Genomic DNA, 26254 nt, shown 5'->3' with positions numbered 1-26254 from the left:
GTTTTTACTGTTTATGAAATAAATCTTCCATCTAATATTTACAATGAGTGTTTTTTTTTTAATTTAATATTTTTTTAGATACGATAGAATTTCAACTTATAAAATAAAATATTTTTAAAAAAAAAAAAATTTACCAATTGAGCTAACCGAAACCCGAGAGTTTAAACAATATATATAGACCACAAAAAGTCACAAATAAAGTATTATAATTGTTAGAAGAGAATCAGAAACAATCTCTTAACATTCACAAACGCCTTAAATATCAAGTGGTGCAACTCTTAACAATAAATTATATTAGAAAATGTGCTTGAATTTCTCAACGCTCAAAATAGTCAAATTTCTACCGTAAATTTGGCAAGGTCACAACAAATGCATTTTTAACTTGGAGTAATTCTTAAGAGTAATTTTCCTTTAACTTGTTTTCTTATTGTTTCTTTTATTCATCTCTTCAAAAGAAATAATAATACTCTTCCACTTCCAAAAGTGGGATCAAACAATATTTTTTCATGGGTAAAGTGGGATCAAACTTGTATTATAATATATTTGTTAATTAATTATTTAAATAGAAAAAAATATTATAGCACTCATATAATTGAGTGCAAAGTAACATAAGATATTATTTTTCACATTTAACTCCAAAAATCACCCAAATTAATTTAGTCAAACTTGTGAAAATAGCATCAAAGTAGAGTATTTTGAAATATAATTGTGTAAAATAAAAAATAAAAATGTCATGCTAAAATAGATATAAAAAAAAGGAAAAAAAAATTGTACCTATTGCTACAGCTCTTCAAGAATTCAAAATTGTAGATATAAAATATGTTTTTTGAAATAAAATCTTCTTGAAAGTTTTTAGATAGTGAGTGTTTGTTTGGCTTGACTAATTTTGATAATTTATTTTACTATTTAGTTTATTTTTGATATTATTCATGAATTTCATTATACTTTTTGGTATTATTTATAAGTTTTACTATACTATTTCAGCTAACTTTTACTTTTATTTACAGTATTTTTATAAAAAAAATTTCAGCTTAAACAAAATAACCAACCCCAAACGGTTAATAACTGATATCTAGCTAACAGCCACTCCCACAGTCCCACTTCTGCGTCACTTCTTTTTATTTTAATTTTGTCATTTTTAGTGGCCAAATAGTCAGAGTAACGTATTTTTGCTAAGGAATTACTGGTGGGGCCGCCATTGGTTCACGACATCCTCATATTTTTAGAAACGATTGTAATCATTATAGCAATGCGCCTACCTCGCATCAGTCATCATTTTTAGCATTCCACAAACAAATCCAACTAGTGTTCCTGAAAAAAGAAAAAAAGAAATGGCTGAAGGAGTTTTGTTCGAACTTGCAGGCAGAGTCCTTGGAGCGTTGACTTCTTTAACTCTCGAAGAGATTCAGTTGTCCTTGGGTGTCAAAGCTGAGCTTGAAAATCTAACGAATACGGTTTCCACCATCCAAGCTGTGATTCTAGATGCAGAAAAGCGGAGTTCTCATAACCTTGAGATCAAAGATTGGCTTAGAAAGCTCAAAGATGTCATCCTTGATGCAGATGACTTGTTAGATGACTTCTCCACAGAAGTTTTGCGGCACAAAGTGATGGTTGGAGATGTGATGACAAAGGAGGTATGTACTTTCTACTCAAGTTCTAACCAGCTTGTTTTTAGTCCTAAGATGGGTCATAAAATAAAGGCCATTAGAGAGAGTTTAAATGGCATTGCAGATGATAGGGCTAAGTTCCACTTTATGGAAAGCCCCATTGAACCTCAAATGATGAATAGGGAAAGAGAAACTTATTCTTTTGTGCCAGAAGAAGAAGTTGTTGGGAGAGAAGATGACAAAAATGCAATTGTAGAATGTCTTTTGGATAATAATGTTGTAGAAAATGTTTCAATTATTTCGATAGTTGGTATGGGTGGGTTAGGCAAGACCACACTAGCTCAACTGATTTACAATGATAAGATTGTTAATAAAACTTTTGAGTTGAAACTTTGGATTTGTGTCTCTAGTAACTTTGATGTAAAACAAATTGTTAAAGCAATTCTAGAACATTTGATTGATGAGAAGCTTAAAGAAAGCCTTGAAATCTTGCAAACGCAACTTCGAGATAAACTTAATGGAAAAAAATATTTGCTTGTTTTGGATGATATGTGGAATGAGGATAATAATAAATGGTTTCTCTTGAAAAATTTGTTAATGGTTGGTGCAAGGGGAAGTAGGATAATGGTAACAACACGCTCTGAAAAGGTAGCAATGATAATAGGCACAACTTTACGTTATCCTCTAAAAGGCCTAACTGAAGAAAAGGCTTGGAGTTTATTTGTAAAAATAGCATTTGAACAAGGCCAAGAACCAGAGAACCAAGCCCTTGTAGGCCTAGGAAAGGAGATTATGAATAATCGTGCTGGGGTACCTCTTGTTATAAGAACAATAGCAAGCTTACTACGTTCGAAGACTTCGGAAAATGAGTGGTGGTCTTTTAAAAATTATGAACTCTCAAAAATAGCTCAAGAAGAAAATGATATCTCATCAACACTTAAGTTGAGTTATGATCATCTACCCCCATACTTAAAGCAATGCTTTGCTTATTGTAGTTTATTTCCCAAAGATTACAAGATTCAAGTAAAAACATTAATTGATCTTTGGGCAGCGCAAGGTTTTATTAAATTATCAGATCCAAAGCAATGTGTGGAGGATGTTGGCAGAGAGTACTTTATGGTGTTACTTTGGAGGTCATTTTTCCAAGATATAGGAAAAGATGAACATGGCAATATTATATGGTGCAAAATGCATAATCTCATGCATGATCTTGCAACTTTGGTGTCTGGGATGGAAAGTGTTGTATTAAATTCAAGTGGGGAGAAAATTGGTGAAAAAGTTCGTCATCTATCATTTAATCTTATGGATCCAATCACCACGCTTAATGGAAGGAAGATGCGAACAGTTCTTGCATCTAGTGTTGGGGGAAATTTAGGTAATTTAACTTGTGATGCACTTGTTTCAAATCTAAAGTATTTGCGCACATTGGATTTAAGTAATTTACGACTACGTGCATTGCCAAGTTCAATTGGAGAGTTGAAACATTTAAGATATCTAGATGTATCTGAAAATCGAGATATTAAAATTCTCCCAAATTCCATTACTAGGCTACAGAATTTGCAGACCCTAAAACTCAATAATTGTGGATCTCTTAGGGAATTACCCATTGACACCAAAAATTGGTCAATCTTAGGCATCTAGATGTTACTAATTGTTTAAAATTGACTCATATGCCCCATGGACTAGGGCAATTAACTTCTCTTGAGATACTACCACAGTTTATTGTGAGTAAGAGAGGTTCTAGAACTAGGTCTAGTTGTGGGCTAAGTGAATTGAAGGAGTTGAGCAATTTGGGAGGATGCTTATGGATTGGATATCTAGGACATGAAAAAGAGGACATGCTGGAATGTCAAGCTGCAAATATGAAGGAGAAACAACATCTTCAACAATTGATTTTACGGTGGGATCGATTACAGAATGGAGAAACCACATGTTGTGATGAAATGGCATTGAAATGGCTCCAACCACATCCAAATCTTAAAGCATTGGAGTTATGGTCTTATATGGGTGTGACAATTCCAAATTGGATCTCTTTGCTCACTAATCTTGTCAATTTGGAATTTTGGCATACTCACAAATGCCATCACCTCCTACCGTTATATCAACTCCCTTTTCTCAAGTCTCTCAGTCTTGTAGATATGGGAGAGCTTGAATACATATCAGAAGACACTATTAGTCTATCCTTTACTTCATCGTTGTCTTTCTCGAAAACATTATTTTTCCCATCCTTAATTACTCTCACATTATGCGCTTGCCCCAATGTGAAAGGATGGTGGAGGATAGGCGATAACACTCAACCAGAGCATTTGTTAGTACCATCATTTCCTCATCTTTCGGAATTAGAAATTAGTTTTTGCCCGAACCTGACTTGCATGCCACTATTTCCATATCTCAAAGAAGGGTTGACATTGACTGAAGTTAGCTCCAAAGTATTGCAACAAACAATGGATATGGTAGTAACACAGAACCCATCAACGGCATTCTCAACCTCCTCATGTTGCTTTCCTCTTTCTGAATTAGAGACTTTGCAGTTAGAATGGGTTAATGATTTAGAATCACTTCCAGATGCATGGCTACGAAATCTTGTCTCACTTCGGAGACTTTCCATTTTCAACTGTAATGGACTTAGGTCTTTCCCTGGTGGAGGCATTCAACATCTCACCTCGCTTCAAGATATGAAAATTTGGGACTGTAATGAGCTTGTTTTACTAAATGATGAAGATGATGGTATGCAATGGCAAGGCCTTAGGAGCCTTAGTTCACTCTATTTTACTGGACTTCCAAAACTGCTGTCTCTACCAAATGGACTTCAACATATTACCACTCTTCAAAAACTCCAAATTCGTGATTGTCCTCATTTGACAGCTTTACCAGAGTGGATAGGTAACCTCAAATCACTTCAAGAGCTTAACATTAGCAAATGGCCCAATTTGACATCATTGCCTCAAGAGATTTGTTATCTCACCTCTTTACAAGACTTGGAGATTGAAAATTGTCCTAATTTGATTGCTTTACCAGAGTGGATAGGTAATCTCACATTACTACAAAGGTTTAAAATTGACGAATACCCCAATTTGATATCATTGCCTGATGGAATGCGCCATCTCACCTCTTTACAATATCTTAACATCGAAAATTGTCGTAATTTGATGGCTTTACCTGAGTGGATAGGCAACCTCTCATCACTACAAAAGCTTGAAATTAGCCGTTGCCCCAATCTGACATCATTGCCTCAAGGGATTCGCCATCTCTCCGCTTTACAATGCCTTACAATTGCTAATTGTCCTCTTTTACGACAAAGATGTCAGAGACAGACAGGTGAAGATTGGCCTAAGATTGCTCATATTCCATATTTAGATGTGGATTGGTACCTGCAGTATGCAATAGGTAAAATATATGTGTATGTTAATTCTAATTTTTCATACAATCAATCCCCTTCCTCTTCTTTGTGCTTTTGAGGGTTATAATATTTTGGAGAAAGTCATTGATATTTGACTTCTTGTGCAGAACCAATTGAGGCAAAAAATAAAGTTTGGCTCAAAATTCGGACCTTATTTGAAAACAGAAATTGTGCAACATGTCACAAAACTCAGTGGTAGTCATCTCTTCTCTCATATTTTTTTTTCCATCCAAAAAATTTTAATTAGACACATGATTTCTTCACATTATTAGAAGAAAGAAAAACAGCAACTTAAATTCTTTCAATTGTTTTAATTTGTTCTTCTGATTTATATCTTTGTATCTTCCACTCTGTTGATGGAATGATATACATGCAGAATCATAGCGAATTTCTTAGCGCATTGAGGGGAGGACTTAACCTGCAGGCAACTAACAGCAACAGTAACACTGAGGAATTACTTTATCATGAAGGTAGTAGTAGTTGTTGATTGTGTTTTTTGTTTTTTTGGGGAAAATTGGGGGGGGGGGGGGGGGGGTGTGGTATAGAGGTTTCCAACATATACATACTAACTAATTAAAAAATTATCATTTGAGGTAGTTCGTACTAAACAGCTAATTGTTCGAGTGGTTTTTTATATGGGATATTCTAGCTGAATAGATTGTTTCTTTTCCCAAATATTTTTCTGGGACTTGCATTATAAGTATGAAAGCATCACAATTTACAAAGATTGAAATCTCCATCTTAGTCTTCTAACTAAAAATCCATTTAGATTTTGAATTTGTTCAAACATTTGAACAAAAAATCTTTGTCGTTCACCTTTTTTTCTTTTCTCTTCATCCATCTTTCTAATGCTCAAGGCAGGACTTGACCATGACTTTTTTTGTTGGTTGATTTTTTTTGCTCTTCCTCTACTTCCTACAGCTGCTAGTGCAGCCATTCTTTTATCTGGAAGTATGTTTTTCCTAGTACTTTGATAATTGTTGCCTTATTATCGTTGTCCTGCCAAAAAGATATATATTTTTTGATCTAGTTCTACAAATGTTCTTAAAAGGAGTTGAATAAAAACGAAATATTTGTTCACTTACTCACATGTTTGTCTCTAGACTGACTCTTAAGTCCAAGAGGCAAAGAAGAACAAGTAAATGAGTCTAGTTTTTTCCTACATGCATGAATTCATACATTGATTGATTTGGAGTTTTTATCTGTTTGAAATTTACCAATCAAAAAGTGCGTTTGACAGCTTATTTGCATTTTTTTTTTTTGGAGACAATTTGTGACAATACCAAAATAAAGTTAAAAAACTGGCTAATTAGGACTTGAGGATATGGTCAACTTTCCTATTTCATCTGTTTTATAGAATAGATAGATTGTTAATGTTCATGGAAGCACCCAAGTTTAAGAACTTTTCATTTTTCGAGTGGTTGATATTTTGACTCTTTCTCTATCTCCTAGTTTTTATGTTTTATATGTGGGCTGGTGGGATTTGAATCTCTGTTTTTAACAAAAAAATCAGTTAAATACCACTAAATTACAAGACTATTGGTATCTTTCCGTTAAAGCCATAGCCCTTGGGTCTTATTTTTTGGCCATGGAATCAACATGAGGCAGTAATTTGCCTTTGTTTTTAGGTAAATAACTTCATAAATTTAAACACAAAACAAAAAAATTATTCACGTGTAGACAAATCCTTGACATATAGCGAATATGTGATTTACATTTGTGGATTTTCTTTGATTTATATCCCTTTAGTGTTTACATAGATTTTTATTCTTCAAATTGATATCAAGTACTCGAATGTGTTGTGTCATTTGTGTACACCTTGTAATTTTTTGTCCATGTAGAAATCAAATCCTTGCTTTCCCATTGATATAAGTGCTCTTTTTTCCAAAAGTCTGTTTCGAGTTTCGACAGTTAAGTGCCAAAGCCAGCTTTTGGTAGTAATTTAGGCTCTGGATTTTCCCACTTTTTTTTTTTGCTGAATTAAAAGAGGTTTTAGGTGTGGACTTATTGACCCACATCTTATGAGGGAATGTGTAATATCACAAGTATTAGAGCATCTACATCAGTGGATGTAAAAGTTTCTAAAATAAACATAACTACCAATTTTACACATTTTAAGCAAAAAAACACCTACATCAGTGGGTTTAAAAATGTCTAAAATTTTGTAAATCCATCCCGAGCTACAATAACCGTGTATATTAACACGGTTACTGTAGCTCGTTTATCCCATTATTTTATCATTTTCGTTCGCTCATTTTTTTTTCTCTCCTTTCCGTGCTTAACAAACCCAGCTAAAACTCAACTCCTCATCCTCTTCTTTTTCCTCAGATGCACACAAACACGCCTACACACAAACACATCCACACAGAAAATCAACATAGACACACTTGCTCAAAAAAAAAAAAAACATAGATACACAAACACAGATCGGCACTTGATTGGTGCTTGACTGGATCGGAGCGAATCGGAGCTAGGGAGAGTAGATCGGAGCGTGGATCGGAGCGGTCGAAGCTTGGATCAGAGCAGATCGGAGCTAGGAAGAGTAGATAAGAGCTCGGAGCTCGTGGATCAGAGCGGATCGGAGCTAACGAGAGTAGATTGGAGCTCGGATCGGAGCTAGAAAGAGTAGATCGGAGCGTATCAGAGTGGATCGGAGCGTATCGAAGTGGATCGGAGCTCGAAGCGAGTGGATCCGAGCGGATCGGGGTGGATCAGAGAGTTGATCGAGAGGGAGAGTTGATTTGAAATGGGTAGAGAGAAAGAGAGAGAGAGCGAAAGAGAAATGAAAGAGAAATGAAGAGAAGGAGAGAGAGCGAATTAGAAATGAAGAGAAGGAGAGAGAGGTGCGCGTATGTAGTCTAGTAGTTGAGAGAAATAATAAAAAAGTGAGGAAATTGATTATTTAATTAATAGAGGTGGTAGGATAGATGAACTGATGTGGGTGTTTTGTAAAAGTGAATGTGTAAAATCTTAAAAGTAGATTTTTTGTGTAAAGTAGACGGAATCTTTTACACGAGCTGATATGGTTGCTCTTACTATAGCCGCGTTCTTGTAAACACGGCTAAAAAAAACATGGATATAACTCGCATGTTTTGTAGTGAATAGAGTGTGTTACTACATGAACCTCACAACTCATATAAGTATGTGTGATGGGTAACAAAAGCTTTTTACTACTGAACTATACCTCTTGGATGGTTTTTAAGTACCAAAATTGCCATGCACCTTTCCTAGGTAAGAAAAAAAAAACCGAATTGAGTTGCTTTTTAATTTTGAACATTTTGACATTTTCCTAGTCAACTAAAAACATTTTTAGTTTGATTTGGATTTTAGGCCACGCCCAACACCTAAAAACGCGTTAAAGAAAATATTATTGAAATTACCACTAATTTTGTGAACTCTAAAATAGCTTTCAATAGTGCACCAAAATATTGAAAAAGATAAATTATAACATTTTTATGCCGATTGGCTCATTTCTCTCTTTTTTTTTTTTTTTTATTTAAAATCTTATGCATTGAATACATTTTTTTTTTTTTGATCTTGTAGTTTTTGTTATTTTTCTCAATCCATAGGTACAAATGTACAATTACAAATCATAATCCCAAAAAAATAAAATTGTATAAAGTACCTTGAAGTACAATAACTACATAGTATTCCATCCTTTTACATTAATATTAATAATAAATTCTACCATAAATTTAAGTAACGAGAAAAAGGGGGTACACGTGATTTTCGAAGGAGACTCAAAAATTTGCTTTGACGCCTTGGCCTCTGCTTCGGGCCCTCCAAACTCCCTCCAAACTGGTCTATACATGCCTCCATCTCCAACATTCAGTCGTTGGTTCAGTGTTTTGTTTCTTTTTCTTTTGCTTGGGTTAATAGAAGTTGTAATTCTGCAGCCCATGAAGCTGGCAGATGCTCCCTTCTTCTAGTTCTTCGTTTTTCTATAATAAGGATATCATTCTTGCACCTTTAGCTACTGTTTGTAAGGAAGGATATCCCCCCTGTAGCTCTGTTTTTTTGCAATAGATTGAAGATTATCCACACACAAAAAAAAAAAGGTGTACACAACGCCAATATACTACGAGTAATGTTGCATACATAAAAAAATTGACAATTTTTTTAGCAAAAAAGATTTAACTCCAACTACTAATAGGAAGATAACATGTATCACGTTATGTTCAATGCATATGACCTTCTTAGTTGGTCGAGTTAAGTAATAAGGACTAAACATATTTGAAACCAAATTTTGTCTATTTTTTCACACATGTTGAATTGACAAGCTTTTATTGGTTATAACATCAATTTTTTACCTATCACTAATAATTTGTCACATCAACAAGTATTTTACTAGTTCTTAAGCTCACTACTAATACAAATTTTTTACATATCACTAATAATCTATCACGTCATATGTGTTTGGAAGCCAGCTTTTCAATTTTTAGCTTTTATTTATAATTTTTTACCCTACACTAATAATTTATAATTTATCAGATGGCCAATCTTTTTGTCAAATTTTGGACGTCTATAGATTTTCTCCCTAATAATTTGTCACATGGTCGGTCAATCTTTTTGTCAAATTTTGTGTCAATACATAGATTTTCTCATAAATTACTCATGTACTTACCAAAAAGTTACTCCACGTTACCAAAAATGTCAACGTCAGAAATCTGTTAACAATTATTCTAAGATGAGCCACATTCATTGAATTTAGGCTTCTGTTACATTCATTGATTCGTTAATGCGCGCCCTTACCAAACTCTCTCCTCATTAAAGTAAAGTAATGTATTTTCTTTCCGCTTGTATGTAGTAATGCTAATTCTACCATTTTTGCCATAATTTAGTCACGTGGTGAATTCTTCTCTTCTTGTTTGTGTGTGATATGAGTGGTGAGTGGTAGAGTAATATTAGGACCACAACTTGTTTATGTAGCAAATTATGAGTGGTGGAGTTGTAGATCCACCACTTTTATCTTATCACTCAAGACTTGTCACGTGACAAATTGTGGCAAAAATTATGAGTTTAGCATTTTCCATACGTTTATTCTTTAGGACCACACTCTTCGCCAATAAATAAAATTTTTCTCTAAACTAGTTTCAAAAGAAATTTTATAAATTCCCCATATATTTATATTGAGTATAAATTTCAAAAATTTAACCGTTAAATTATGTATTCTTATTATATTTTCTGTGCTTGTAAAATTTTGAGAATATTAAAAATTAATTTTTTTATCATCAAATAAATATTAAAATTTTAAATTTTTATAATATAAAATTATATATAAAAAATAAATTTATTAATCAAATAGTAAATAACATTGTATTGAACAAAATTTAAAGGGCATATTAAGAATATAAGTTTTAAAATTCATATCAACAAAAAAGATATAGTACAAAGAGAAAATTTATTCTCCACCGTCAACATCAACATGAGGTAAAGTTAAAAATCGAATTTTATATATTATACCCAAGTGGACCCCACCCAATTTCTCCCTGTTATTTCTCTCTGTACTTCCATTCACTTACTCAAAAAAACAAAAAAAAAAAATTTATCTGAACCAAATTCCAAAAAAAAAAAAATGTATTACGGCGATGGAGAGAATTGTAAGAGTTATTCGGAAATGGAGGTGTCGTCGGGCGGTGGCGATGAGTACAAGACGACGGAGTCGTCTAGGAAGGGGGCGCAGCAAACGGAGGAGAGCTACCAGCTGCAGCTGGCTCTGGCGGTTCGGCTCTCGGCACAGGCTGGTTGTGGGCATGATCCCAATTTCTTGGTTTCATCTTCGCATCATCATCATCATCATCGGGGAACTCTCTCGTCTTCTGATTCTGCTGAGGCTCTGTCTCATCGTTTCTGGGTGGGTATAATGCTATATTTGCTTCTCTCTCTCTCTCTGTTTCTGTTTAATGTCTGTAACTTTTGCTACAGGGTTTTGTTAGCGTATGTTATACGGCACCGTATTTAAGAGGAATGTTAAATGTTCTATTATAAACTGCAAGCACTGACACTTTTTAAAGTTTCTGAAAAAAAAAAAAAAAAAAAAAAAAAACACAGACAGTTTTATTTGGAGTGCAGAGTGCTGCACTTGTGTATACCGACACTTGACACACTTCTATGTGTGTCACATCTACATGTGTCAGTGTCGTTCTAAAAATAAAAATGCAGAACACAAAACAAAGAGACCATTCATGCTCAAAATAGTAATATTACATTTGAAAATGAATAAATATCTTTAATCTTGATTTGTATTGTAATTTCTAAAAATAAAAATGTAGGACACAAAATAAAGAGAGCATGCTCAAAATAGTAATAGTATATTTGAAAATTAACGAACATCTTTAATCTTGGTTTGTATTGTAATTTCTAAACATCCTTCGATAGTCAAGGATTTGCTTTATTATTTATTATTACTCTTCATTTGATATATATATATATATATATATATATATAAATATATATATATATATATGACGTTATATAAAAAATAAATGCTAAATAAAATATAAAAAAATATTTAATAATTATTTAATCAATGTGTCCCATTGCCCTATTTTTTAGAAAATTGTCGTGTCATAATGGGTACCTGTGCCCATCCTTCTTAGTGTCCATGCTTCTTAGCCAATAAGACACACCGATGAGTTGAATTTAATTGTCTTTAGAAAATGATAATACTAATTGCGCTAAATTGGACAATGCACTCACATGGTTTGATTTAATTGGAGAGCTCTCTGTTTGGTTTGGGAGGATGGAAAAATAGGTGATAAAAAAGATTTTGTTTTTCTCATGTGTATTTGGTTGGGAGGATGGAAAGTGGAGGAATGAAAAACTTCTTTGTTTGGTTGGAAAGTATAGACACCTAATGAACTGTACTTTAAGTTCTAGACAAATAAAATGCACTTATCAATAATTTACAAATAAAAGGCACTTATCAATAATTTGTTGTTTTGGGTAGGATTTTTTATAATTTATGTATGATTAGGCATTTAGACTTAAAATTTTAAAAACAGTAAAAAAAGAAGGGGAGGGGAGTAAAATACTATTTTGGTCCCTAAACTTTAAAAAATTTGTTTTTTATCTCTAAACTATTGAAAATGTTTTACTTATTGTACTTAACTTTACCAAAATTTTGTTTTTTGACCCTAATTTATTGAAAAAAGTTCTTTTTTCTTCCCTATTTTTGTCTCTAAACTATTAAAAAAACTATTTACAAAGTTTAAGGATGAAATTTTATTTATTTAATTTTTAAGTTTAGGGACAAACAAAACAAATTTTGCAAAAAATTTTAGGAATTGAAATTGTATTTTACCCTAAAAAAAAATTAAAATGCTCTTCAACTTATATCCTCATGGAACTTGTTAATAAGAGACTAGTAATGCTATAGACACAACTTCTTTCTTGATAATTCGATAACTGAGGGAGCAAAGATTTGAATCTTGACGTCTTCATTGGAAACATTAAGAGATACCAATTGGGTTACAAGCTCTTGGCTACGGACACAATTTTCATAATTGCTGACATTGGTGACTATGAGTGGTGAAAAATAGATGGTGGGTCTATGTAAAAAGTTGTGTCCACCACTCATAGTCGACCACTTTAGCAAGTATGAAAAATGTTGTGAAAAAAGTTATGGTTGTAGCATTATTGTACTGTTTTATAGTAATACATTAATACTCCCTCTATCTCATATTATTGGTCATGTTTAGAAGATTTAACTCTTTAAGGAACATCGTCTTTCAAAGTTAAAGGTAGAGTTTCCCAAGATTATTCTCTTAATGTAAACTTAAAAGTAGTCGTTCCAATAAATGGTAAATTGGAAAAAAAAAATTATTATGTTCATTGAGCTTTTAAATAGGACCATATTTTAGAACATCTTAAAATGGAATATAGAGTAACAATATGGGACGAAGGGAGTAACTTTTTGTAGTATATGATACTGATAGGTTTTTGTGCTGTCATGTTTCATCACAAGGCTCATAATATTTAAATAAAGATTGGCATTTATAAAGTGTGGCAGTGATGGCTTTGATTATACTCATGTTGGAAATAATTTTAGCTTAAGTCACTTGGTTCTTGGCCTACAAGAACTATTTTTTTACATGGGACTTCACCATTACATGCAACAATCTCTCTTCATGTGTGAGGCTTTGCCAGACCTCAACTAACATAGAGCATAGAGCAGAAAGTCTGGCAACTACTCTACCATGGAAATGCCATCACACGAGGTCCCTTGTGTCAACTGCATAGGAAATGATTAAAGACCCAACAAGTTAATATCTCTATACAGCCAATGCTTTGCTTGAGAACTTTTTCTATTTTTCTCATTGCAAATGATGCTTTTGTTAAAAGTTATAAATTTGGGCTTCATGTTACTCAGCTGATTTCCAAAAATGTTTTGTTGATTGTTATTCTTTTTGCTCAAAGTTCATGTTCTAGTAGAGATTTTGATTTATGAGTGTTAACTCTGCACTGACTTAGTGGCTGGAGGTGTTGTCTGTTTTAGAAGAGAATAGTTCACAGGAAATGATCCTGCCAAAGGAACTTCTTAGCTCCATCTACTGGGAGCTTGGAAGGAATGGGGGAAGGGAAGGACAGTAAAATACATAGAATTTATTTCTTAGTTTTACATGTTCGCCATTCATCATTTCTTTCATTTTGTCCATTATAGAACAAAAGAGGGTTACTGATTATGTATCTTTATTTGTTTCTTCATATATAGATTCTATGTTTTTTGAGAAATTTTCATGGAGACATTTGCTAGTATATATGGTTCACATTGTAATGGTGGTTGAAAATTGTATAAAGACACCAACAACCTTGTAATTCAATTGGCACTTTCTGATGTTTCCAGTGAAGACGTCCAGAGTTCAAATTCCCTCATCCCCAACTATTGTATTATCAACAACAAAAAAAGTATAAAGACAAGGTTGAATTAGCTGTATTTCTGAAATTTTAGCAATTAGCCAGAGGATTTTCTGGTGTTATGTTCTTTCTAACTTTTTTTGCTGACCTCTATGCATGCAAACATTCAATTTCATCTAATAGTTTATTCTTTTGCCATTGCAAAAACTTAATTATGAGAACACCTACTTTCTTGAATACCATGACTTTGATTTTATGATTGTCTGCCAAGTATATTATATTTTCCTCTTATGTTCAAATGTACTAGGTGAATGGCTGTTTGTCGTACTTTGACGAAATTCCAGATGGGTTTTACCTAATCCATGGGATGGATCCATATGCATGGACTATAAGTACTGATCTGCAAGACAGCGGCCAGATCCCATCTTTTGAATCATTGAAGGCTATTGATCCTTGTGATGATTTGTCAATCAAAGTGGTATTGATTGATAAACCTAGGGATCCTGGTTTGAAGGAACTACAGAATAGGTTACGTAGTCTTTCTGGTGGCTGGATGACCACAAAAGACGTGATTGATCAGCTGGCAACCCTTGTTTGTAGTAGAATGGGGTGAGCTTCATGATACTTGTTAAATGTATATCTTGAATGTTGTTAAACTTGCAATTCTTCTTTCCTTGTAAACAAACTTTTTCTGTCGTTACAAGGGGTGCAGTTTTTACTGAAGAACATCTGGGTGCACACTGGGAGGAGTACACTGAACTTCTGAAACGCTGCCTAGGCTCTGTTGTCCTTCCAATCGGAAGCTTATCTGTCGGCTGCTGTGTCCATCGTGCATTGCTGTTTAAAGTAATTCTCACAACCTTAATGTAATGTGATGAACTCTACAACAATTTGTTGTTGTTTCACAAAAATAATATTTTGGCAAACCACCTATTTTAAAGTACATGAAATTCCAATTTGTTGCTAAAGTTCGGAAAGGACAATCAAGTCCTAGAATAATTGCAAATTACATGATTAAGTCTTTTCATCAGTCTGACTTTCTGAGAGGATGTGTCATTTCTTACGTGGTTGCTATAAACATTTGCATGTGTACCTGGCAAAATGACGAAATGTCATCTTATAATAAACTTTTATTATTTTTCTTTGTATAATTAATAACAAGATTTTGAAATTTAAGAATATTTTTGTTGACATGTCAGTCATAATTGCTTCATTAACATTTTCCTTTGACTGATGGAAGGACCTAACTGTAACATTATTGTTTATTTGAGGACTTGATGCAGATTTCTAAACTCTAAGGACCAATTTGGAACTTCAAGTACTTTTAATTTACTAAAATAGGTGTTTTCCCTTATATTTAATAAGAAATGATTCACACCTAGCCCCAAGTCATTTATTTTTTTCCTTTTGTTAGTTTAGGTGATATTGGCATAAATGCTTCTCTTGAACTCATGTTTGATAAGTATTAGAGTTCGACTCAGATTTCTATTCTAATTTGGTTTGGATTTCTCGGTATGGAAGGAAGTTTAATCATATATCAAAGAAGTGACGAGTCATTGTTTAACAAGGAATAGGAGTTTGAGCCCTGTATATAGGTTCAATATTAAGAGGTTGGTGGCTTTTCCTCAATAGATCCTCCCATAAGGGGTGACAAGAAGACTTTTAGAAAAAGATGAATGAGTTTTTTCAAAGAATAGTTTGGTAGTTTTTTTTTGGGTTTAAAGATATCAGTGTTTGTGAGTTGATAGTTTGTTTTGTTAGTGTGACAGCAGCATTGGGTGTATTGGGGCTTTTGGATTGTGAGTTTGTGTGTGTGAGGTTTGTGAGTTAGTTTGTCTTTGTGAGCGTTATTGTTTATGCTTGTGGTTGTGAGGTTTGTGAGTGTTATTTGGAGAGTTTTTTGAGTTTTGGTTTGTGAGATTTGATTGAGAATGTTTGTAATCCATATTGTTGATGGTACATTTTGGGGCATTGCCCGTGGATGTAAGCATGCAGTTTGCCGAACCACGTAAAATATTTTGTCTTGCATGGATGTTTGTGAAAATATATTGTGAAAATAAGGAAGACAACTCAATGGAATTTGAGTCAAGGTGGAGACTTATTAGAGTTTGGCTCAAATTACTATTCTAATTTAGTTTGGATTTTCTTGTGCGGAAGAAATTTTATATATTCTTAGAAGTAATTGAAGAGTCATTGCCTAACAAGGTATAGGAGTTGGAATCCTATATATAGGCTTACTATTAAGAGGTTTGGTGGCTTTTTCCTAAGAGACCATCCAATATGGGGGGAGGTGAGAAGACTCTTAGAAGAACATGTTGCTCTTGGATGTGGGCATGAAGTTAGCCGAGCCACATTAAATATTGTTGTCTTGTGTGGATGTTTTTATTTCTTGCTTGTGTAAATGCACTTTTGCTAGTCCTACATTCTAACAATTAGTATTGAATATATTTCTCATTTGGTATCTTGGAGATATCTGTTAAAATGACTTGCCGGTTTAAATGCTAACTAATTATAATTTTGGCAGACTTTAGCAGACATAGTTAAACTACCATGCCGAATTGCTAAGGGCTGCAAATATTGTAGAAAGGATGTATCTGCCTCCTGCCTTGTGCAATTTGGTTCTGATAGGTATGTTGCAATAATCATATATTCATTAAATGTCAGTACATGAATTACCGAAAGCATTAAGTGAGGCAAAAAAAGCAACTAAAAAGTTTGGTAAAGTGGGGGGCAAAGAGAGAAATTCATAAGAAATTTATATGGGGCATGCCACATGAATTTCCTTGGATGCTTTTTGAGCTTTCTTTTACCCACATGAGGTCATATCTTTACATATTTTTTGATCCACAAATTGTTAATATTTGGTTGTGCATATAGCGTGCCTTGAAAAGAAAGCTCAAAAAGCATAATAGCGACCTCTATATAGTCTAAATATATTAAATTATTGTACTAAAAGCATATACAATAAGACATCATGAGAGTAAAGTGCAACATTTTACACCATAGGTTGTTAATTCAAATTTCACTTGAACAGTTAAACCATAGGGGTAAAGTGTAATTTTCCATGAAAATAAGAATAGTGATCTTGATGGGGATTGGGTATAATGGATGGGAATTAAAATGAAATGAGATATCCTATGGTTTGGGACAGGATTTGTTAAAAGCGCAAATCATGTAAAGTGCATTAAAAGTGATAGACAAGCAAGGTCCATCTCCCCACCCCTGCTCCCTCACAACAACCAGAAGAAAGAAAAAGAAAAGGACTAACAAGTATGAAAGAAAAGTCCACATCACACAGTAATGAATAAGAAAACACTGGAGATTTATAAGTTTAAATGACATAGTAACGGGCAATTATGGATTTTCATGAAGAATTATGTAAAGTAGAAGTATGGAAAATGTAAAAATAGAGTAGGCTTTGGGACATGATGGTATTTGAGTTGAGCTAGTGTATTATTTTCTGTAGCTTGGATAAAATTGAAAGAGGAGCCACATGAGAGGAGAATTGTTTGGATACCTTTAATTAAGAACAAAAGTGAAAATGTTCCAGGGAATATATGGTTGATTTGCTTGGGACACCAGGAGCATTAAGCCAGCCTGATTCATCACTCAATGGTACAGCCTCCATCTTGGTTTCTTCACCATTATGTCACCCAAGATTTAAACCAGCTGGAGCAGCAGAGAACTCTAGGACACTGGCCAAAATGTATTTTAATTGCCAATTGCTTCATTGTGCATTTGATGATGCTTCTTCAGGTGATTCTTACTGCATATACTATTACATTAGTTATTTTGATTCAGTAATTTTGCTTGAAATTTAGTGTGTATATTCTTGGCTGCTATATTTTATCTTTAGCAGTCTACTTGTGGACGGATTTTTCTTTAGCAATCTTGTTGTACTTGTAGAATCACCCTGTTTTATTGCCAACTACTCAAACCATGCTGTGCAAAGGGTGAAATGCAATTTTTTGTAAAGTCGAAGTATTGAGATTAAATTTGTTGAATTGTGACTAACCTTTTAAGTAGTAAAATATTATTATGTTATAAAATCTTAGAGTTAAACAAGGGGATATAACAAAGAATAATACAGAGGGCTTGTCCCCTGAAATGATGTTTGACACGACAGATTGTATAATAAAAGTATTGCCCAATGATTTGTGATGTGAAAACTGACACACGGTGGTGAGTTATTAATAATCCTTAAAAAGATTTTGATTGCATTATGGCAGGTACAGCTTTCAATCAAGATCATAATACTGGTCCAAAGGTCTCTAAAGCCCTTTTCAGCTACTTTGATAGAAACAATGCCATCTCCACTTCAAGCAATAATCATGGTAATGAATCAGTCAGTTCAAGTCATGAGCTTAAACTCAATGAGGATAATTTGGACATCCCATGGAGTGAACTTGTTTTGAAGAAGAAAATTGGAACAGGTACTTGTTATCTCTGACATTGCTTAATGTTATTGATTGTAATGCCTTCCGATTTCTGTTCATGCATGTCATGTATATCAGTGTAAAAATATTTTGAGACTTACAAGAAGGGTGCCACTGCTTTTCAGGTTCTTTTGGAGTGGTCCATCATGCAGATTGGCGTGGCTCGGTAATCATGTTTTCCTTTATTATTTAATTACTTATTTTTTCTTTATTTATGTCTTATATTCTATAAGCAGTTTGTTATGGCTTTTGGTTATGAAATTCCTTGTGTTTTGTAGCTGGCAATATCTCTAGTTTCCTTTTACTTGTTTTTTCAGACGACTAAAACCAGGCGGTAGTTTTGAATTTGTTTTCTTCTTCTTCTTCTTCTCTCTCTCTCTCTCAATCTTTAATCCTATAATAATAATACAAAACAAATGCATTTAAGTCTGTTCGCATGGTTAGGAAGTGAAGGTGAGCCTGTTGGGAAAATGAAATGGTGTGGAAGCCGTTGGGGAGGGGGGGGGGGGGGGTTCTTGTGGCCACCCATTTGGCCCTAGCTCATAGAGAAACTGATTTGCTTGGGGCCTAACGAGCCTCACCTGACTTGGTAGCACTGGTACGTGATTTGTCGAATGTAAAAGCATTGGTAGATATTTTGGGATGTAAAGTATCTAAATTACTCATGACATATTTGGGTCTTCCCTTAGGATCCATTTTTAAAGAGAAGGCTGTTTGGAATTATGTGCTAGAGAAAATGGAGAGAAGTCTGGTTGGTTGGAAAAGAATGCCTCTCTCCAATGTCGAATGTCCAACCTCCCTACCTACTATTTATCCTTATTTCCTATGTGGATGGGTATGGAAGTTGGTCGCTGAATAGAGAATTTTCAAAGAATTTCTTGTGAGGCAGATTGGAGATGAGTTAAAGTTTCATTTGGTCAATTGAAGTAGTGTCTGCAAACCCCTTCAATGCGGTGATTTGGGCATCAGAAATTTATTCTTGTTTAATCAAGCATTATTGGGGAAATGGTTTTGGAGGTACACAATTTAAGAGAGAGGCTTTATGGAGAAAGGTGGTTGACCATAAATATGGAAGCATGTGGGGGCTTCAGGGTTTGTGTGGAGTAATTTTATGGAAGATCATTAGGAAGGGTTGTGAAGGTTTCAATTGGTTCAGTTTCAAGGTAGGTGATGGCTCCTCAATATAGTTTTGACATGACTCTTGGTGTGTTAGGCTACAGCTGAGGGAGAGGTTCCCTAAACTATACAGTATTGCACGTGATAAGGTGGCTTTGGTGGCTGATCATTTGAATTTTGTTGGGGGTAATTAACACTGGGATATTATCTTTGTTCGATTGGTCCATAATTGGGAGCTGGAGTCCATTGCATCTTTTATGGACATGATTTTATCTAGGTTAATAAGATGAGGTAGGGTGGATACCTATGTTGGAATCAATCTCTGCGCAATGTCTTTGAAGTCAAATCCTATTATAAAATGTTAAATTCTACAGCCCATTGTCTTTTCCTTGGAGGAGTCTACAGAAGCCTAAAGTTCAAATCAAGGTCAACTTTTTCTCCTGGGCAACAGCGTTGGGGAATATCCTAACTGCTGATAACCTCAGGAAACAGTGACTAATTGTTATAGACTAGTGTTGCATGTGTAAGAGGAATGGGAAAACTACTGATCATCTCCTCTTCCATTACCCTATTGCTTGATACCTTTGGAGTATGGTATTTTCTCTTTTTGGGGTTTGGAGCTTTTAGCAAGTTGGCAACTTAAGTTTGGCAGATGTTGTAATGTTGTAATATGGAGCCTGATCCCCCATTGTCTTGTGCGGGACATTTAGCGGGAGAGGAATGCCAGAAATTTTGAAGGATGTGAAAATTCTATCCCTAACCTATAACTTATATTCCTCAAGACTTTGTTTGGGTGGATAAATGTCTTGGGTTTGTTCTCTTTTGCTACTTTGCCTAAGATGCTTGATAGCTATAGTCTTAGTGTTTAATGTAGGTCTGTTGTCTACACCTGTGTACATGGGCAGTGCCGCTTTTGTGTTTAACTAATGAAATATTTACTTATCAATAAAAAAATCTCAATCAAATCCATTTTGTTAGTACTAAGGATGTAACTCTCAGGATGTTGCTGTCAAAATTCTCATGGGGCAAGATTTCCACACAGAGCATTTCAAGGAATTTTTAGGGGAGGTATGTGTTAGCTACTTTTGGCTTTATAAAAAAGAGAGATTTCAAGAAATATGAAAGGAGTAGCTCTATCAGTTTTTGGTTTTTAATACGAGTAATAAAATATATATTGTTCTAGATTTTCTCAAGATATCTTCTATTTGTACTTCACTACTTTGATTATGCTTGTTAGGTTGCCATCATGAAACGTTTGCATCATCCAAACATCGTTCTCTTTATGGGTGCTGTTACTCAGCCCCCAAACTTGTCCATAGTTACAGAATATTTATCAAGGTATCAAGATTCCCTGAAATGATTTGCTTAGATATCCTAACTTCTTTTTTTTATACGTTAATAATTAGTTCATTCTGGGAATCAGCTTCATATTTTACTGAACAGAATATTCACTTTGAATTTCAGAGGTAGCTTGTATAATCTTTTACGAATGCCTGCCACCAGAGTAATTTTAGATGAGAGGCGTCGCTTAAATATGGCTTATGATGTGGTATGTCTTTGGCGACATAAGTTGGCATTATGTTTCAGTTATTTCTATGCAGGGGCAGAGCATCTGAGCCATTAATTGTTGGTGAAAAGTTGGTGCCATCATCATCAGTATCACACCAGAAATGAGTTTATAAATCTCCTTGGGTTTAAGCTATGTATTTCTATGTACAGGCAAAGGGGATGAATTATCTTCATCAACTTAAACCTCCTATTGTTCATCGAGATCTGAAGTCTCCAAACCTTTTGGTGGATGCTTCATATACTGTAAAGGTTACTCTTAACAACTCTGTCGAACATATGGCAATTAGTCCTTCCCTATAATTGTGCTTAATAGCTTTTCTCTTTATGATGATTAGATACACATGAACATAAGCTTAATATAATTGGGAAAGAACAATGGATAATAATATCATAAACGATCAACATTCTAAATTGGAGAAATATATTGGAATGTCTCTCCATTCCTCTAGTCATTCAACAAAAGTTTTAACTTAACACAAGGTTTGGTGTACTTTATCAATGATATGGCTCCGAATGGAATGGAATGGTAGAAAATCGAGAAGGTTTTTTTTGGGTTGTTATGAGTGTATGTGATTGGGGTGGAATTGTAATATTGTGATATTAGTGTAATTACCCTTATATAAACAGTGTACATTTGTATTTAAGTGTGAAATTGCCTTCCAACATTTTCACATTAATGAAACTTTGTTTCTATTTTGCATCTAGACTATCTGATGTGCTTAATGAGTCAAACCCTTCTCATCTAAAGTTCATTTTTATTTACTCAATTTGAAGATAAAAATTGCTTTACATTTCAAAATCCATATTTAGAAAAAATAAAACCATAGATTGACATATTCTTTTGCTTATTTATATTTGGAGAGGTTGGTGGTGAAACATTTTGTACTTTCTTTTTGTTGAAATTTGACATATTTGACCATCCAGGTGTGTGACTTTGGACTTTCCCGCTTGAAGGCGAACACATTTCTTTCATCTAAAACAGCTGCAGGAACTGTAAGTGCTATATGAACTTAAGAAATTGTTATCTGTCTCATTCTTTAACTGTTTCTTTTAAATAAAGGATTGCTCACCCTTTTTGTTTCTTTTTTATTAGCCTGAGTGGATGGCACCAGAAGTTCTCCGTAATGAGCCATCAAATGAGAAGTCTGATGTTTTCAGCTTTGGTGTTATCTTGTGGGAACTTGTGACCCTGCAACAGCCTTGGAGAAATTTAAATCCACCTCAGGTTGTTTGTCAATTAACTAATTGCAAGCCAGATGGTTTGTAAAGCTATAGAAAAAATATGGGTCCTTATATTTGTGCACTTGATCATTGATAGAAAGAATCTCTTTGAAGGTGAATGTAACAAAAGTTGGGTCAATTGGGGAAAAATATTTTCCAAGTAGTGAATGGTATTGAATACTTTAAATAATGTCTTTTTCTGGCAGTACTAAAAATGGACTCAGTTACTGGAACTAGCAGTGAGCTGGCTTCAACTGAGTGCTAAATATGATATACTAGGTATGGTTCTTCAAAACGTGTCTGAGTTTAAATGAATGGTAGGCGGTGACTACAAATAAACTCAGTTACTGTACTAGCAGTGTGCTGGCTTCAACTGAGTGCTAAATATGGTATGCTAGGAATAGTTCTTCAAAAAATTGTCTGAATTTAAATGAATGGTAGGGGACAACAAATGGACTCAGTAACTAAAATTAGTTCTGAGCTGGCTGCAACTGAAGTGATTGATATGATGTGCTAAATATATTATTTCAAGACATGTATGACTTGAAATAAATGGTAGGACAAGTTGAATATTTGTGATGGAAAACTGATGATCTGCTTCCTTAAGTATCCTTTTCAACTTGAAGAAAGACTGAAGGGACCTGGAAAAGAAAATATAGAAAATGGATACTATCCTTATGCAATAAATTCCTATTTTAAGGTCTCCAGTAGAAGGTAGAATCTAATAATATTTCCTTAAAAGTCATCAGTTTTAATGCTTCAGTTATGTTCTGTTAATTCTGAGTTAGTCCACCTGAGGTCTTCATGGATTAACTCTTATAGGTAGATTCACTTTCTCAAAATGATGCTAGAAAATCAATTACTTTTATTGCTTAGCTTAATCTATCTTAAATTTTGAACACTAAATTTGCAACTCAATCTCAGAGTTTATTGATTTCTTATGTTGCTATGAGGTGCGGTTCCTTGTATGTGGAATTATGGATACTATATTGTTGAGGTGTAGCTTGTCAAATATGATTCATCATTGTTGCAGGTTGTCGCAGCTGTTGGTTTTAAGGGTGAAAGGCTTGATATTCCAAATACGGTAAATCATGAAGTGGCTGCCCTGATTGAGGCATGCTGGGCTAGGTAAGTGGATAATAACAATCATGAGCTCAATGATTTCATGCTGTTTCTTATCAAAAAGATGTCAGCAATTTCATGCACTAGTTTTCTCTATAAAATGGAGTGGAATTCATGTCTCTCAAACCCTAGCCAGCACAAGGCAATCATGTGATTTTGCATCTCTCTCTCTCTCTCTCTCTCTATTCTAATGAAGTGCTGGGTGATACTGCAGTGAGCCCTGGAAACGCCCTTCATTCTCGTATATTATGAAACTTTTGCAGCAAATGATAATAAATTGCAGGCCTCAATGAGTTCATACACACACACTCCATAATTTACCTACCGAGGTGGAACACCGGTAAGAAAATATGTTTGTAGATGCATGCCATCCTTTTAATTCTCTCAAACTAGCAGGGATTCTTCTTTCCTTAATCATTTGTGTGTGTCTGCCTTAGTTAGAAGCTCTTATGGTAAAATAGATTTAGATGTGCTCGTGTAAGAGATATCTTGTATCTTTCAATTGCATTAGCCGGCACACAATTAGGGCCGTAAACTAGCCAAGCTTTTTTGAGTATTGAGTGTTTGAGATTGGTTTGAGAACAAAAGTAAAATGTTTAAGCTTAGCTTGAGCCAAAACCAAGTATACATGTGTGAGTGCAGTTCTATATTGAATAAGAATGACAAGAGGGAGTGGTTAATATGACATAGTTGCGCTCAAACTCATAAACTTAAGCTTTTGGGTTAAATAGGGTCTCTATATATATTAATTACGCAATTGGAGGCTGCCCATTGCCCAAGGTGTTATCTCCCCAACACAAACCTACATTCATGAGTTTATATTTAATGCCCGTACAAAGTTTATTGCCAAGTCCATAAATGAGCTTAGGCTCGGCTTGTTTTTTTATAGAGCCTTATTGTTCATGAACCGGTTCATGAACAAATTTTTTTTTCTTCTTAGGATGAATCGTTATTAAACAAGTCTAAAACTAAGGCTCAAGTTTGACTTGTTTATAAACAAACAAACAAACATGAACAAGTTATTTATTGCACTAAGCCCAAATTGTTTATGAACGACTTGGTTCATTTACAGCCCGACCCACATTCAAATGGTCTTCTGATCATAGATCATCAAATTAATTAATTTTCCTTAGAAAGAGCTTGTCATAAATTTATATTCCTTTTCTTGAAAGTAACAAAAGAGGTTTGATTAATCAGCTGGCTTCAATAAAGCATTTGTCTCTTAAGTATTATATATAAGTTTTATATTTTAGTTCGAAAGAGATACAAGACCTTCTCACTCAATGTCTCGTGACATCTGAATGGAGCTAGGGCTCTCTTGTATGGTCGTTTGATCTGATTTCAACATGAGCCAGTAGGACAGATGGTTAAGTTCAATGGATGTGGTTATGTACTAAAGAATATTCACCAAAGAGATCTAGTCTTCTAAGTCCTGGTCTTATATTTTTCAAAATTAAATTTCATGTTTTAAGTGGAGCCCAATGGCAGTGTTTAGAATCCTAATGTTTGTGTCAGTTAGGGTAAAAATATTTGTTTCTTACTTGGGATGTTTATCTCCTTATTCCCATCTTAACAGTCTCCCGAAATATTGATCATCCCTATGATCCCTATGACACAATCATGGCCATGATGAAATGTGTTCTATACCTCTGTGATGCTTTTGTAGTTACTGGTGTATGTAAAACCCATCTGCTTGAGAAGTTGAACAAGATTGGTGAAAGACTGGGATGCCAAAATTCCAACATTGATGTTAGGTGAGCTACTCCATTTTCATTGTTTTTGTTTATTCTAGTTTTTATTTTCATTGTTTCTCCTGCATTACGAAGGCTCTTATTGGGTTTTGGATTTTTTTTAACACTGGGTTCTGATTTGTCCAGATATGTTTATTAGATGAAGAAATTATGAGAAAAAAAGTTTTGTTCAAAGCTATGGTTGACACATTGGACCGATAGGATTTTTAAAGGCTGAAGTACGAAGGTCACTAACAAGGGATAAAATTATTTGAATTTAAATTGTTGAATAATTACTAGAAGTTTGTACTATTTTATGGTTGAATAAATTTTTTTTTTAATTTTAAATATTTAATTTTGAATAATTAGTGGAAGTTTGTAACTTCCTTTTTTACAGCAATTAATTATTTTTTGAATAAGTGGATGTGCTTTTTAAAAATATTTGTTGCGGCATTATGAGTGCTTTTTTCTTTGGCAGGAAAACTACATTGATGTTGATTCCATAGGATTGTAGACTATCATGAATTCATCACGTATAACACGTGTTATATTGAACTATGAATCTAAATCTTTCATGAAGCTAGAAAAATTTGCTTCAAGAAAGGCATTTTATTACTATAAGTTTAATTTTTTGTTTGTGAATTAAAGTAAATGTATCTACAAACAATACTATAATAAAGCATGGTATATATATAATTTTAGGATACCTTAAAATTTTAAAATTTTTATACAAGAGATGAATTGTTTTATTGATTGGGAAAATGCATATTTACTGAATATAGCATGAGAAATTGTACTACTATGAACTTATTTGAAAGAATTCGCGTGAGAACTGAGAATCATTTACTTTAAAGTTTGAACGAAGCATTATACCTTCTTTTCTTTTTCTTTTTTTTGCTAAATTGAATAAAGCATTATACTTGAATAGGAGTGGAAATGCTATTTCATTTTCAGTTTTTATTCTTTTATTATACATTTCTTGTCTTATTTTCATTATATTTCTTCAGTTGCATTATGCCGGCCCCTTCCTTTGGTTTTGTAATCTTTTCGACAATGGGTTCTGATTTGTCCAAGTATATTTATTAGAAGAATAATTCATGGGTTTAAAAGAAAAAAAAATCATAAATTATTATAGTATTGTACACTGTTACATTTAACTTTGACTACAATATTCTTCTCAAACTATATATATATATA

General features: G+C 33.9%; 2 protein-coding genes across 6 annotated transcripts; both read left to right on the top strand.

The window, feature by feature from the left end:
* Positions 1-1267: 1267 nt before the first annotated feature.
* Positions 1268-4743, top strand: LOC142615826 (putative disease resistance protein RGA1). The gene has a single exon (XM_075788681.1). It carries the CDS (start codon positions 1332-1334, stop codon positions 3246-3248), a length of 1917 nt encoding a protein of 638 aa, XP_075644796.1. The 5' UTR covers positions 1268-1331; the 3' UTR covers positions 3249-4743.
* LOC142615825 (serine/threonine-protein kinase CTR1-like) lies at positions 1496-25476 on the top strand. 5 transcript variants are annotated; one of them, XM_075788679.1, is made up of 19 exons: positions 1496-1634; positions 5115-5202; positions 5384-5477; positions 14171-14472; positions 14568-14709; positions 16388-16491; positions 17414-17619; positions 18072-18296; positions 18425-18465; positions 20415-20483; positions 20653-20753; positions 20880-20964; positions 21135-21233; positions 21909-21977; positions 22078-22209; positions 23239-23333; positions 23542-23667; positions 24994-25081; positions 25205-25476. In XM_075788679.1, exons 3-17 carry the CDS (start codon positions 5472-5474, stop codon positions 23618-23620), a joined length of 1755 nt encoding a protein of 584 aa, XP_075644794.1. In that variant the 5' UTR covers positions 1496-1634; positions 5115-5202; positions 5384-5471; the 3' UTR covers positions 23621-23667; positions 24994-25081; positions 25205-25476. The 5 variants fall into 5 exon arrangements, with proteins under 5 accessions (XP_075644794.1, XP_075644791.1, XP_075644790.1 ...); XM_075788676.1 differs by lacking the exons at positions 1496-1634; positions 5115-5202; positions 5384-5477 and adding an exon at positions 5595-10861 and having other exon boundaries at positions 24904-25081; XM_075788675.1 differs by lacking the exons at positions 1496-1634; positions 5115-5202; positions 5384-5477 and adding an exon at positions 5596-10861.
* Positions 25477-26254: the final 778 nt, after the last annotated feature.

This window comes from Castanea sativa, chromosome 11 (genome assembly GCF_040712315.1).
Source record: "Castanea sativa cultivar Marrone di Chiusa Pesio chromosome 11, ASM4071231v1".
In the NCBI taxonomy this organism is placed as follows: Eukaryota; Viridiplantae; Streptophyta; class Magnoliopsida; order Fagales; family Fagaceae; genus Castanea; species Castanea sativa.
The sequence above is the reverse complement of the archived record's forward strand: the minus strand, read 5'-3'. Positions and strand labels throughout refer to the sequence as shown.